The sequence below is a fragment of the Oncorhynchus kisutch genome, linkage group LG3 (genome assembly GCF_002021735.2).
Source record: "Oncorhynchus kisutch isolate 150728-3 linkage group LG3, Okis_V2, whole genome shotgun sequence".
In the NCBI taxonomy this organism is placed as follows: Eukaryota; Metazoa; Chordata; class Actinopteri; order Salmoniformes; family Salmonidae; genus Oncorhynchus; species Oncorhynchus kisutch.
This window is the reverse complement of record NC_034176.2, coordinates 282,994-298,567: the sequence shown is the minus strand read 5'-3', so window position 1 is coordinate 298,567 and position 15,574 is coordinate 282,994. Positions and strand designations below refer to the sequence as shown.

General features: G+C 42.4%; 1 protein-coding gene across 5 annotated transcripts in view; it reads right to left on the bottom strand.

Moving 5' to 3' along the window:
* slc4a4a (solute carrier family 4 member 4a) overlaps window positions 1-15,574 on the bottom strand; it is a 355,296-nt gene that overhangs the window by 108,463 nt on the left and 231,259 nt on the right. For all 5 annotated transcript variants that reach the window (XM_031816387.1, XM_031816383.1, XM_031816385.1 and 2 more), the window contains 7 exons: window positions 10,166-10,323; window positions 10,007-10,094; window positions 8,726-8,880; window positions 8,536-8,649; window positions 8,072-8,246; window positions 1,202-1,335; window positions 247-521 (listed from right to left, as the gene is read on the bottom strand). In XM_031816387.1, the coding sequence (XP_031672247.1) occupies window positions 247-521; window positions 1,202-1,335; window positions 8,072-8,246; window positions 8,536-8,649; window positions 8,726-8,880; window positions 10,007-10,094; window positions 10,166-10,323 (1,099 nt within the window). The remainder of the gene's footprint in view (window positions 1-246; window positions 522-1,201; window positions 1,336-8,071; window positions 8,247-8,535; window positions 8,650-8,725; window positions 8,881-10,006; window positions 10,095-10,165; window positions 10,324-15,574) is intronic.

Genomic DNA, 15,574 nt, shown 5'->3' with positions numbered 1-15,574 from the left:
TTGTCTGAAATACCTGTAACCAACCTAGGTGACAGACCCAGGCCGATAGTGGTCAAGTTCCTGAGGTTTAAGGACAAGATAACTGTTCTGCAGAGAGCCAAGAACTTCAGAGGAACCAACATTTTCCTCAATTAGGACTTTTCTGAAGCCTTTCCCAACCATGAAAGCTTAAGTTGGTAGGTAGGTCTTACCTAATATGGTAGGGGCTATACACATACAGTGGGTAGTTGAGAAGGTAGGTCTTACCTAAGATGGTAGGGGCCATACACATACAGTCATACTGGGTGACATAGTCAATCTGGTAGTCAGAGTTGATGGGGTAGTAGTCAGCCAGCTTCAGCATCTTCTTGAAGGCATCATAGATGAAGATGAAGGAGATGAGGCAGGAGAAGCCCTCCTCTGTGAATCGGGTGAAGTACTGAACCATGTAGCTGGCGTCAGTAGCAACCAGCAGCAGACAAAAGAACGCAGACCACAGACCAATCCACAGCCGGAACTCCAGATAGTCAAAGTCATTGTCTCTGGAGGAAAAAGGAGAAAGAGAGGAATAGAGAGAGGAGAGGGAATCACCATGGTTAGTTACTGTACCAACAGCAACCATGACCATAATTCAACCATGGTTAGTTAGAACTCCAGATAGTCAAGTCATTGTACATGGTTATAGAACTCCAGATAGTCAAGTCATTGTACATAGTTAGTTAGAACTCCAGATAGTCAAGTCATTGTACATGGTTAGTTAGAACTCTAGGTAGTCAAGTCATTGTACATGGTTAGTTAGAACTCCAGATAGTCAAGTCATTGTACATGGTTAGTTAGAAGTCCAGATAGTCAAGTCATTGTACATGGTTAGTTAGAACTCCAGATAGTCAAGTCATTGTACATGGTTAGTTAGAACTCCAGATAGTCAAGTCATTGTACATGGTTAGTTAGAACTCCAGATAGTCAAGTCATTGTACATGGTTAGTTAGAACTCCAGATAGTCAAGTCATTGTACATGGTTAGTTAGAACTCCAGATAGTCAAGTCATTGTACATGGTTAGTTAGAACTCTAGATAGTCAAGTCATTGTACATGGTTAGTTACTGTAACAACAGCAACTATGACCATAATTCAACCATGGTTAGTTAGAACTCTAGATAGTCAAGTCATTGTACATGGTTAGATAGAACCCCATGATTGCGAGGTAAAGTGAAGATCCTAACTTGCTGAAGTTGAAGAGCAGCCTCTCGAAGACCAGAACAGGTCCAGTGCTGCTGAGGATGGTGAGAGGCTGGCCAGCCAGCAGACAGAAGATCCCTCCAGATACCGCCGTGCCCAGGAAGCTCTCCAACACACCCTGGAGTAAACAGTAGAACACAGTAGAGCAGATCTTTAAAACATTAGAACACAGCTTTATGCGCTATTACACATCTATAGTGCATTATAACATAGTGTAACCCCAACACAGAAGCAGAGTATAAGAGTACAGCAGGGAGTTGAACTGTGCTCATGGTGGTGGGCTACAGAGGACAGGAAAGGGGTGAGAGGGCTTCCTGCCCAAGAGGAAATATCTGTTCTCTCTCTGAAACTTCACTGTCATCCAACTAGGAACGGGAGAGGAAATGGCAGGAGGTTTTAGTAAAAATACAAATGTCTGAAAAACATTCTGGGGGAAAACGATCTTAATCGACATTGAAATAACTAAAATAAATGATATACTCTTCACTCTGTCCAGCTTGCTAAACATCATCAAAACAAATGCTAGGCTGTCAAGAGGGCATAGACAATTCCAAAAGTGATGGATAGAGTACTATATTTTGCAAATTTTAGCCAATGAGGAAATATAATTATTTTTAAATAGGGTACCTCCAGACCACAGTGAAAACTGAATGTGGCGAATTGGGAAAAATGAGTTTGACAATCCTGATCTACATCCTGATAGTTTAACACCCCTGTTGATAACCCTAATCTACATCCTAATAGTTTAACATCCCTGATGATACCCCTGATCTACATCCTGACAGTTTAACACCCCTGATGATACCCCTGATCTACATCCTGATAGTTTAACACCCCTGATGATACCCCTGATCTACATCCTAATAGTTTAACATCCCTGATGATACCCCTGACCTACATCCTGACAGTTTAACACCCCTGATCTACATCCTGACAGTTTAACACCCCTGATGATACCCCTGATCTACATCCTGATAGTTTAACACCCCTGATGATACCCCTGATCTACATCCTAATAGTTTAACATCCCTGATGATACCCCTGATCTACATCCTGACAGTTTAACACCCCTGATGATACCCCTGATCTACATCCTAATAGTTTAACATCCCTGATCTTCATACTATGATTTCTAGTTTGACACCCCTTTTATACATCTTAATAGTTTAGGAGTGGCAGGTAGCCTAGTGGTTAGAGCGTTGGGGCAGTAACCAGCAGTTAGCCTAGTGGTTCGAGTGTTGGGCCAGTAACCAGCAGGTAGCCTAGTGGTTAGAGTGTTGGACTAGTAACCAGCAGGTAGCCTAGTGGTTAGAGCGTTGGGCCAGTAACCAGCAGGTAGCCTAGTGGTTAGAGCATTGGGCCAGTAACCAGCAGGTAGCCTAGTGGTTAGAGCGTTGGGCCAGTAACCAGCAGGTAGCCTAGTGGTTAGAGCATTGGGCCAGTAACCAGCTGGTAGCCTAGTGGTTAGAGCGTTGGGCCAGTAACCAGCAGGTAGCTTAGTGATTAGAGCGTTGGGCCAGTAACCAGCAGGTAGCTTAGTGATTAGAGCGTTGGGCCAGTAACCAGCAGGTAGCTTAGTGATTAGAGCGTTGGGCCAGTAACCAGCAGGTAGCCTAGTGGTTAGAGCGTTGGGCCAGTAACCAGCAGGTAGCCTAGTGGTTAGAGCATTGGGCCAGTAACCAGCTGGTAGCCTAGTGGTTAGAGCGTTGGGCCAGTAACCAGCAGGTAGCTTAGTGATTAGAGCGTTGGGCCAGTAACCAGCAGGTAGCTTAGTGATTAGAGCGTTGGGCCAGTGACCAGCAGGTAGCTTAGTGATTAGAGCGTTGGGCCAGTAACCAGCAGGTAGCCTAGTGGTTAGAGCGTTGGGCCAGTAACCGAAAGTTTGCTAGATCGAATCCCTGAGCTGACATGGTAAAAATCTGTCGTTCTGCCCCTGAACAAGGCAGTTAACCCACTGTCCCTAGGTCGTCATTGTAAATAAGAATGTATTCTTAACTGACTTGCCTAGTTAAATAAAGGTTAAAAGAATGTAAAACAATGACCACCCCTGATCTACATCCTGATTGTTTAACACCCCTGACCCCTGAAAATATACATAAGAATTTATCAACTCTACAAGCAACACTAGACTCTATTATTATGGTGGGAGATTTTAATACGGTCTTAAGTACCTCTATGGACCTGAAAGGAAATCACACTACAAACTATCACACTCAGGCACTTAAGGAAATCATGAATGTCATGGATATATTGGAATTAGTGGATATATGGAGGCTTAAATACCCTGACCTAGTGAGATATACATGGCGGAGGCTTAATCAAGCTAGTCGTCTTGATTACATTCTTATGTCATTCTCTCTGGAGTGTTGATAGGGGAAAAAATACGGTCGGACCATCACATAATTGGCATATATATTACTCTTACAGAATTTCCAAGTGGGCGAGGATATTGGACATTTAATCAAAGCCTACTGGATTTAACAGAATCATTTATAACATCATTTTTCATAACATAACATAGGTACATCAGATCCCCTTATTGTACGGGACACTTTTAAATGTGCCTTTAGAGGCCATGCAATTCAGTACTCATCTATAAAACAAAAGCAATGTAGGTCAAAAGAGTCCATATTGACAAAGGAAATTGAAGGACTAACAGTAAAGTTAGATAGCAATAAAAACTGTACCATAGAGGCTAAAGAGTAAGTTAGAGGAAAAACACAAAGAAATGGAGGAACTTATTCAAGACAGATCCATTGTAATATATTATAAAAATAAAGATCTGTACAGAAAGACTTATGTGAAAGCCAAATTACAGAGGAGGAACTTGGGTTAGGGTTAGGGTTAGTCCAGGCCCTGCAGCGCCTAGCTCCACTCGCATTCACCAGGGGCTCTCATTTGTTGACTTCTGTAACCGTAAAATAATTGGTTTCATGCATGTTAACATTAGAAGCCTCCTCACTAAGTTTGTTTTACTCACTAATTTAGCACACTCAGTCAAGTCGGATGTCCTAACCATGTCTGCATCCTGGCTTAGGAAGGCCACAAGAAATCCTGAAATGTCCATCCCTAACTATAACATTTTCCAACAAGATAGAACTGCCAAAGGGGGCAGAGTTGCAATCTGCTGCAAAGACAGCCTGCAGAGCTCTGTCATACAATCCAGGTCTGTGTTCAAACAATTTGAGCTTCTACTTCTAAAAATCTACCTTTCCAGAAACAAGTCTCTCACCGTTGCTGACTGTTATAGACCACTCTCTTCCCCCAGCTGTGCCCTGGACACCATATGTGAATTGATTGCCCCCCATCTATCTTCAGAGCTCGTACTGTTAGGTGCCCTAAACTGGGACATGCTTAACACCCCGGCCGTCCTACAATCTAATCTAGATGCTCTCAATCTCACACAAAGTATCAATGAACCTAACAGGTACAACCCCAAATCTGTAAACACAGGCACCCTCATAGATATCATCCTGACCAACCTGCCCTCTAAATACACCTGTGCTGTCTTCAACCAGGATCTCAGCGATCACTGCCTCATTGCCTGCATCCGTAATGGGTCTGCGGTCAAACGACCACCCCTCATCACTGTCAGACGCTCCCAAAAACACTTCTGTGAGCAGGCCTTTCTAATTGACCTGGCCGGGTATCCTGGAAGGATATTGACCTCATTCCGTCATTAGAGGATGCTTGGTTATTCTATAAAAGTGCTTTTCTCACCATCTTCAATAAGCATGCCCCGTTCAAAAAATCTAGAACGTGGAACAGATATAGCCCTTGGTTCACTCAGACCTGACTGCCCTTGACCAACACAAAAACATCCCGTGGCATACTGAATTAGCATCGAATAGCCCCCGCGATATGCAACTTTTCAAGGAAGTTAGGAACCAATATACACAGGCAGGTAGGAAAGCTAAGGCTTGATTTTTCAAACAGAAATTTGCATCCTGTAGCACAAACTCAAAAAAGTTCTGGGACACTGTAAAGTCCACAGAGAATAATAGCACCTCCTCCCAGCTTCCCACTGCACTGAGGCTAGGAAACACTGTCACCACCAATAAATCCACGAAAATTCTGACTTTCAATTAGCATTTTTCTACGGCTGGCCATGCTTTCCACCTGGCTACCCCTACCCCGGTCAACAGCCCTGCATCCCCAACAGCAACTTGTCCAAACCTTCCCCATTTCTACTCACCCAAATCCAGATAGCTGATGTTCTGAAAGAGTTGCAAAATCTGGTCTCTTACAAATCAGCTGAGCTAGACGATCTGGACCCTTTCTTTCTAAAATTATTTGCCGCAAATGTTGCAATCCCTATTACTAGCCTGTTCAACCTCTTTCGTATCGTCTGAGATCCCAAAAGATTGGAAAGCTGCCGCGGTCTTCCCTTTCTTCAAAGGGGGAGACACTCTAGACCCAAACTGTTACAGACCTATATCTATCCTACCCTGCCTTTCTAAGGTCTTCGAAAGCCAAGTTAACAAACAGATCACCGACCATTTTGAATCCCACTGTACCTTCTCCGCTATGCAATCTGATTTCTGAGCTGGTCATGGTTGCACCTCAGCGACGCTCAAGGTACTAAACGATATCATAACCACCATCGATAAAAGACAGTACTGTGCAGCCGTATTCATCGACCTGGCCAAGGCTTTCGACTCAACAGCCTTGGTTTCTCAAATGACTGCCTCACCTGCTTCACCAACTACTTCTCAGACAGAGTTCAGTGTGTCAAATCGGAAGGCCTGTTGTCTGGACCTCTGGCAGTCTCTATGGGGGTGCCACAGGGTTCAATTCTCGGGCCGACTCTTTTGTCTGTATACATCAATTATGTCCCCCTTGCTTCTGGTGATTCTCTGATCCACCTCTATGCAGACAACACCATTCTGTATACATCTGGCCCTTCTTTGGATACTGTGCTAACTAACCTCCAGGCGAGCTTCAATGCCATACAACTCTCCATCCGGGGCCTCCGACTGCTCTTAAATGCAAGTAAAACCAAATGCCTGATCTTCAACCGATCACTGCCAGCACCTGCCTGCCATCACTACTCTGGACGGTTCTGACTTATAATGTGTGGACAATTACAAATACCTAGGTGTCTGGTTAGACTGTAAACATTCCTTCCAGACTCACATTAAGCATCTCCAGTCCAAAGTTAAATCTAGAATCGGCTTCTTATTTCGCAACAAAGCATCCTTCACTAATGCTGCCAAACATACCCTCTTAAAACGGACTATCCTACCGATCCTTGACTTCGGGCGATGTCATTTACAAAATAGCCTCCAACAATATACTCAGCAAATTGGATGCAGTCTATCACAGTGCCATCCATTTTGTCACCAAAGCCACATATACTACCCACCACTGCAACCTGTATTCTCTCGTTGGCTGGCCCCATATTCGTCGCCAAATCCACTACCTCCAGGTCATGTATAAGTATGCCAGCTAAAGCCCCACCTCATCTCAGCTCACTGGTCACCATAGCAGCACCCACCCGTAGCACGCGCTCCAGCAGGTATATTTCACTGGTCACCCACAAAGCCTATTCCTCATTTGGCCGCCTTACCTCCCAGTTCTCTGCTGCCAATGACTGGAACGAATTGCAAAAATCACTGAAGCTGGAGACACATATATCCCTCACTAACTTTAAGCATCAGCTGTCAGAGCAGTTCACAGATCACTGCACCTGTACATAGCCCATCTGTAAATAGCCCATCCAACTACCTCATCACCATATTGTTATTTATATACATTTTTTGCTCCTTTGCACCCCAGTATCTCTACTTGCACATTCATCTTCTGCACATCTATCACTCCAGTGTTGAATTGCTAAATTGTAATTAATTCGCCACTATGGCCTAGTTATTGCCTTACCTCCCTAATCTTACTTCCTTTGCACACATTGAATATATATTTTTTTCAATTGTGTTATTGACTGTACGTTTGTGTATTCCATGTGTAAATCTGTGTTGTTTGTGTCGCACTGCTTTTCTTTATCTTGGCCAGGTCACAGTTGTAAATGAGAACTTTTTCTCAACTGGCCTACCTGGTTAAATAAAGGTTAAATAAAAAATTAAAATAAATGTACTTAATGTATAACTTGACCAATTCGGCACATTTGGGCAAATTCCTGGCAAACTCCTGGCAGACTTGATGCAAAATATTGTGTAGTGGGAGATTATTCTTCACTGGATCAGTCTGAAAATTTGCACACACACTGCTGCCATCTTGTGGACCAAATCTTAATCATGGCCATTCTTGAAAATGGGGTGATATTTTCTTACTAATTTACTAGAGAACCAAGTTAAAGTTGAACTTTTGTATGACTGAATCCTTTAGTGAGAGGTCTAATGCTTTAATATTTAATCATTTCTGTCCTCCAAATCCCTATTCATTCTATAAATAGGCCCTTTTAATTTTGTTTGGCTTGCCATTCCAAATAAAATTGATCTCATGTGATATATTCTCCGACATTAATTTCACATTTACACAAACTTCAAAGTGTTTCCTTTCAAATGGTATCAAAAATATGCATATTCTTGCTTCAGGGCCTGAGCTACAGGTAGATATATTTGGGTATGTAATTTAAGGCATGTAGATCAGGATGTAGATCAGAGTTGTTAAACTATCAGGATGTCAATTAGGGGTCTCAAACTATCAGTGATATTATGTTGATTATGGATTTTAAACTATCAGGATGCAGTTCAGGGGTGTTCTACAATCAGTGTGTAGATCAGCGTCGATAAACTATCAGTATCTACATCCTGATAGTTTAGTTCAACTGGGAGAGTGCACCTTTAATTCATAACAAAGGTCTCAACATGCTTGGCAGAAAGAAGAGATAGCCTGACCTGCATGTTGTCGGTGGCATCTCCTAGCAACCCTCCGAAGGTGATGGCGTTAGTTACGGTTCCTAGGTAGATGAACAGGATGGCCGACAGTGCCTGGATGTGGAACACATCGTAGAAATCACTGGCGAAGAATGGAGCTTTCCTTTTGATGTCAAGTAGGAGGCCTCCACAAAACCTGAAAATCATGAAGAAAAACATTCTGGTTGTCCTTTCCTGCCCTGTCCTGACTCATTAACCTATCCTGAGACTCATACATTTTATTGGTTGACTCCAGAGGAATGGAAGACGAGAAATGGGAGTCGAGGTGCAACAGTTAATTTTTTTTAAACGATAAGCGCAATGATCGCACACCTTTAAAAAAGTATTATTTTATTCAAGCAACTATTAAAAGCTTTTGATGTTTCAGCCTTCATCAATGGCCTTCATCAGTACAGTGTTTTATTGTGTTTCATTAGTTGACTCACCTGCCTGTCTTCTTGAGCTCGTCTCCCACTGCATGCCCCCCTCCCCCTCCTCCCCCATCATGGGGCGTGTTTCCGTTCATCTGGCCGCTGTCGCCTCCAGCATACATGTTCTTCCTGAGAAGCACAATATAGAGGACTATAGTATAGAAACGCATAAAACAGCATATCATGTCAGCAGATGGATGCTAACCTTTTGTCAGCAGAGGGTACAGACTTGGGCGGTTCTATCCTGATGGCCGGGTCCCATTCCCCCGGGGGCAGTACAATCACCTCATCCAGAAACTCATCGATGCCAGCCAGCAGATCCTCTCTGTCCCTCGCCTTGTATGCTATGTCATGGAACACCTGCATAAGACAAAGTCGTCAGTTCAACAACACTTGGATTTGATTTGGCTTTTTATTTTCATATTTATGTAGTTTGTTTTGTCTCTTGTAAAGTTGAAAGTTAATGTTTAAATTGTCTACTGATGAAATTAAATATGAAGTGAGAGCTGACAGTTGGTGCCCAGCAGGGGGCCTCAGTGAGTTATCAGAAAAGGCTGGAAAAAACAAAGCACTTGTGAATATCAGCAACAAGTACATCTCAGCTGGTTTGGAAAGGGACTGAATGTGAATGTTCAACTAGTAGACAGCATACCTGTATAGCATTCATCTGACTGATTTATACAGGCAGCATAGTATTTAGTAGGGACTCAGACATGTATTCAGCTGACACCTTGCTCTGTGCTGTTTACCTCATCTGACATTATAGCTGACACCTTGCTCTGTGCTGTTTACCTCATCTGATATTATAGCTGACACCTTGCTCTGTGCTGTTTACCTCATCTGACATTATAGCTGAGACCTTGCTCTGTGCTGTTTACCTCATCTGACATCATAGCTGACACCTTGATCTGTGCTGCTTACCTCATCTGACATCATAGCTGACACCTTGCTCTGTGCTGTTTACCTCCTCTGACATCATAGCTGACACCTTGATCTGTGCTGCTTACATCATCTGACATCATAGCTGACACCTTGCTCTGTGCTGCTTACCTCATCTGACATCATAGCTGACACCTTGATCTGTGCTGCTTACATCATCTGACATCATAGCTGACACCTTGATCTGTGCTGCTTACATCATCTGACATCATAGCTGACACCTTGCTTTGTGCTGCTTAACTCATCTGACATCATAGCTGAAACTTTGCTCTGCTTACCTCATCTGACATCATAGCTAATTCCTTGCTCTGAAACCTTACTCTGCTTACCTCATCTGACATCATAGCTAATTCCTTGCTCTGAAACCTTGCTCTGCTTACCTCATCTGATATCATAGCTGATACCTTCCCATAGGGCGGTGCACAATTGGCCCAGCGTAGTCCGGGTTAAGGGAGAGGTGGCAGAGGTAGAATTTGTTCTTTACTGACTTGCCTAGTAAAAAAAAGTAAAGGTTAAATACCTTGCTCTGAAATCTTGTTCTGCTTACCTCATCTGACATGAGGGTGGCGATAGCTCTTCCTATCTCATGATAGGACTTGGCTTTTCCTTTGGGTCCTAAAAGGATGAACAGGAATCTGAGGATGAAAGACAAAAGAGATTACATGATGTCAAACCGTACAACTCTAGTTTACATTTATATATTAACCTGGTGGGGACAGGGACTTCTGTAAGAGCTCCCAGCATCACAGCCTGCTGTAGACGGACAAATGCCACAAAGGGGGCGTCCAGGAAGTCCACCTCTCCTACGAGAACGTTGGATGCCTCGGCGTCTCGGGGAAGCTTCTTCATGAACTTGTTCTTCAGCTGAAACGGAGAATAACAGAGGACATTTAGTGACACCTTCAGCCTAGCTAACAGAAACCCTAACCCTAAGTACAGTTGAAGTCGGAAGTTTGCATACACCCTAGTCAAATACATTTAAACTCAGTTTTTCACAATTCCTGACATTTAATCCTTGTAAACATTCCCTGTCTTAGGTCAGTTAGGATCCCCACTTTATTTTAAGAATGTGAAATGTCAGAATAATAGTAGAGAGAATGATTTATTTCATATTTGATTTATTTCATCACATTCCCAGTGGGTCAGAAGTTTACATACTCAATTAGTATTTGGTAGCATTGCCTTTTCATTTTTTAAACTTGGGTCAAATGTTTCGGGTTGCCTTCCATAAGCTCCCCAAAATAAGTTGGGTGAATTTTGGCCCATTCCTCCTGACAGAGCTGGTCTAACTGAGTCAGGTTTGTAGGCCTCCTTTCTCACACAGGCTTTTTCAGTTCTGCCCACAAATTGTCTATAGGATTGAGGTCAGGGTTTTGTGATGGCCACTCCAATACCTTGACTTTGTTGTCCTTAAGCCATTTTGCCACAACTTTGGAAATATGCTTGGGGTCATTGTCCATTTGGAAGACACATTTGCGACCAAGCTTTAACTTCCTGACTGATGTCTTGAGATGTTGTTTCAATATATCCACATCATTTTCCTACCTCATGTTGCAATCTATTTTCTGAAGTGCACCAGTCCCTCCTGCAGCAAAGCACCCCCACAACATGATGCTGCCACCCTTGTGCTTCACGGTTAGGATGGTGTTCTTAGGCTTGCAAGCCTCCTCCTTTTTCCTCCAAACATAACGATGGTCATTATGGCCAAACAGTTCTATTTTTGTTTCATCAGACCAGAGGACATTTCTCCAAAAAGTATGATCTTTGTCCCCATGTGCAGTTGCAAACCGTAGTCTGGCTTTTTTATGGTGGTTTTGGAGCAGTGGCTTCTTCCTTGCTGAGCGGCCTTTCAGGTTATGTCGATATAGGACGCGTTTTACTGTGGATATAGATACTTTTGTACCTGTTTCCTCCAGCATCTTCACAAGGTCCTTTGTTGTTCTTCTGGAATTGATTTGCACTTTTCGCACAAATGTACGTTCATCTCTAGGAGACAGAACACCTCCTTCCTGAGTGCTATAACGGCTGCGTGGTCTCATGGTGTTTATACTTGCGTTCTACAGTTTGTACAGATGAACATGGTACCTTCAGGATTTTGGAAATTGCTCCCAAGGATGAACCAGACTTGTGGAGGTCTACAATTTTTTTTCTGAGGTCTTGGCTGATTTATTTTGATTTTCTCTTGATGTCAAGCAAAGAGGCACTGAGTTTGAAGGCAGGCTTTGAAATACATCCACAAGTACAATTGACTCAAATGATGTCAATTAGCCTATAAGAAGCTTATAAAGCCATGACATTTTCTGGAATTTTCCAAGCTGTTTAAAGGCACAGTCAACTTAGTGTATGTAAACTTCTGACCCCCTGGAATTGTGATATAGTGAATTATAAGTGAAATAATCTGTCTGTAAACAATGGTTGGAAAAATGACTTGTGTCATGCACAAACTAGATGTCCTAACCAACTTGCCAAAACTATAGTTTGTTAACAAGACATTTGTGGAGTGGTTGAAAAACGAGTTTTAATGACTCCAACCTAAGTGTATGTAAACATCTGACTTCAACTGTATCAGAGGAGAATGACTAGTAACACCTTCAGCCCAGCTAACAGAAACCCAGGGAGGGAGCTCAACATTAGCTGGGACCCCGATCAGTAAATCACATTCCCACATTCCAGCCAAATAAAAAACCAGGAGGATCAGCAGAAGCAGAAGCCAGCCTTCCTGTTCCTAGCAGGCCTGGGAAGTTTTACCACCCAGCATGGAACCTGTTCTCTGACAGATGTACCACCCAGCATGGAACCTGTTCTCTGACAGATGTACCACCCAGCATGGAACCTGTTCTCTGACAGATGTACCACCCAGCATGGAACCTGTTCTCTGATAGATGTACCACCCAGCATGGAACCTGATGATGACAATACTACTAATAATAATATAACCAGCCAGGTCACAAGTGTAATTATTTGCTGTATTCCTAAACAAAATCACCAGTGCATGAAGAATTGCAAATAATTAATTGCATAAAAAAATATGAATGGAAATATATTTATGACAAGATTTAAAAACAGTATTTTGTTCATTGTATCAGACACTCTATTGTGCCCATTCTCAGACAGTCGCTCCCCCGCTGGCCTGGTTTTATCTCCAGATATCGAAAGCCATTGAGCATGTACTTGGTTTGAACATGCACCATTATCAGTTTCTATCTGGTTGCTGGCATCCCATTCATCCATTGACGACAGAATAGCATATTATAATTGTACTTTTATTATGTTACTATGCACTGCCAGGAATCCCAGTTCCACAATAAATGTTTGTTTTGTTCGATAAAGTCCATAATTTATGTCCAAATGCCTCCTTTTTGTTCACGCATTTAGTTCACAAACCAAATTAATGAGGCGCGATCACCAGGTCCAGACGAAAAGTCAAAAAGTTCCGTTACAGTCCGTAGAAACATGTCAAATGAAGTATAGAATCAATCTTTAGGATGTTTTTAACATAAATCTTCACAGTACAAGCCTCAAAAAAGGTTCTAAAGACTGTTGACATCTAGTGAAAGCATTAGGAAGTGCAATATGACCCCATAGACACTGTGTATTCGATAGGCAATGACTTAAAAAACTACAAACCTCAGATTTCCCACTTCCTGGTTGGACTTTTTCTCAGGTTTTTGCCTGCCATATGAGTTATGTTATATTCGCAGACATCATTCAAACAGGTTTAGAAACTTCAGAGTGTTTTCTATCCAAATCTTTACTATGGGCACCTTTTTATCCAAGCTTTTAAGTTTTTAAGCTACTGTGATTTCCTTTCCAAAAATGTCTTGGATAGTGATCAGTGTAATTGATAAAGCAAGCATCATGGAGTACCCATAACACACTCTGTAATAAACCTTAGATCCTGGAGAAAAACCACGTAACATGTTAACAACTGAAGCTGTGGTACATCACTACGTAACATGTTAACAACTGAAGCGGTGGTACATCACCACGTAACATGTTAACAACTGAAGCTGTGGTACATCACCACGTAACATGTTAACAACTGAAGCTGTGGTACATCACCACGTAACATGTTAACAACTGAAGCTGTGGTACATCACCACGTAACATGTTAACAACTGAAGATGGGGTACATCACCACGTAACATGTTAACAACTGAAGCTGGGGTACATCACCACGTAACATGTTAACAACTGAAGCTGTGGTACATCACCACGTAACATGTTAACAACTGAAGCTGTGGTACATCACCACGTAACATATTAACAACTGAAGCTGTGGTACATAACCACGTAACATGTAAACAACTGAAGATGTGGTACATAACCACGTAACATGTTAACAACTAAAGCTGGGGTACATCACCACGTAACATGTTAACAACTGAAGATGTGGTACATCACCACGTAACATGTTAACAACTGAAGCTGTGGTACATCACCACGTAACATGTTAACAACTGAAGCTGTGGTACATCACCACGTAACATGTTAACAACTGAATCTGTGGTACATCACCACGTAACATGTTAACAACTGAAGCTGGGGTACATCACCATGTAACATGTTAACAACTGAAGCTGTGGTACATCACCACGTAACATGTTAACAACTGAAGCTGTGGTACATCACCACATAACATGTTAACAACTGAAGCTGTGGTACATCACCACGTAACATGTTAACAACTGAAGCTGTGGTACATCACCACGTAACATGTTAACAACTGAAGCTGTGGTACATCACCACGTAACATGTTAACAACTGAAGCTGTGGTACATCACCACGTAACATGTTAACAACTGAAGCTGTGGTACATCACCACGTAACATGTTAACAACTAAAGCTGTGGTACATCACCACGTAACATGTTAACAACTGAAGCTGTGGTACATCACCACGTAACATGTTAACAACTGAATCTGTGGTACATCACCACGTAACATGTTAACAACTGAAGCTGGGGTACATCACCACGTAACATGTTAACAACTGAAGCTGTGGTACGTCACCACGTAACATGTTAACAACTGAAGCTGTGGTACATCACCACGTAACATGTTAACAACTGAAGCTGTGGTACATCACCATGTAACATGTTAACAACTGAAGCTGTGGTACATCACCACGTAACATGTTAACAACTGAAGCTGTGGTACATCACCACGTAACATGTTAACAACTGAAGCTGTGGTACATCACCACGTAACATGTTAACAACTGAAGCTGGGGTACATCACCATGTAACATGTTAACAACTGAAGCTGTGGTACATCACCACGTAACATGTTAACAACTGAAGCTGTGGTACATCACCATGTAACATGTTAACAACTGAAGCTGTGGTACATCACCACGTAACATGTTAACAACTGAAGCCGTGGTACATCACCACGTAACATGTTAACAACTGAAGCTGTGGTACATCACCACGTAACATGTTAACAACTGAAGCTGTGGTACATCACCACGTAACATGTTAACAACTGAAGCTGTGGTACATCACCACGTAACATGTTAACAACTAAAGCTGTGGTACATCACCACGTAACATGTTAACAACTGAAGCTATGGTACATCACCACGTAACATGTTAACAACTGAATCTGTGGTACATCACCACGTAACATGTTAACAACTGAAGCTGGGGTACATCACCATGTAACATGTTAACAACTGAAGCTGTGGTACATCACCACGTAACATGTTAACAACTGAAGCTGTGGTACATCACCATGTAACAGCAGAACACTTGTAGAACATTTGAAGCAGTTCTAGAATCCTTATTTTGTTAGTCTTTCTCCACTACTGCATTCTGCCACAGTAATTGTTACCAAATTACTACGAATCTGAATCTGGTTGGCAGTTCCCAATTAACTGGAAGCAGTTCAGTTGGTTTAGATCAAAACATCATGGCAACTCATTACAAAAACACTGTGACGCAAAAAGAGCCTCTTAATTCAGTGAGATTCCAAATCTAGGAGACATTCTGGCATGTTTCTGAATGACCTCATCTCTAACTCTAACCCCTCCCCCCAATCGCAGAGAAGCATGTTGTCTTCAGTCTTGGCAGCAGGTTGTCGGGGGTGATTAAACTAAGGCATTAAATTTGATT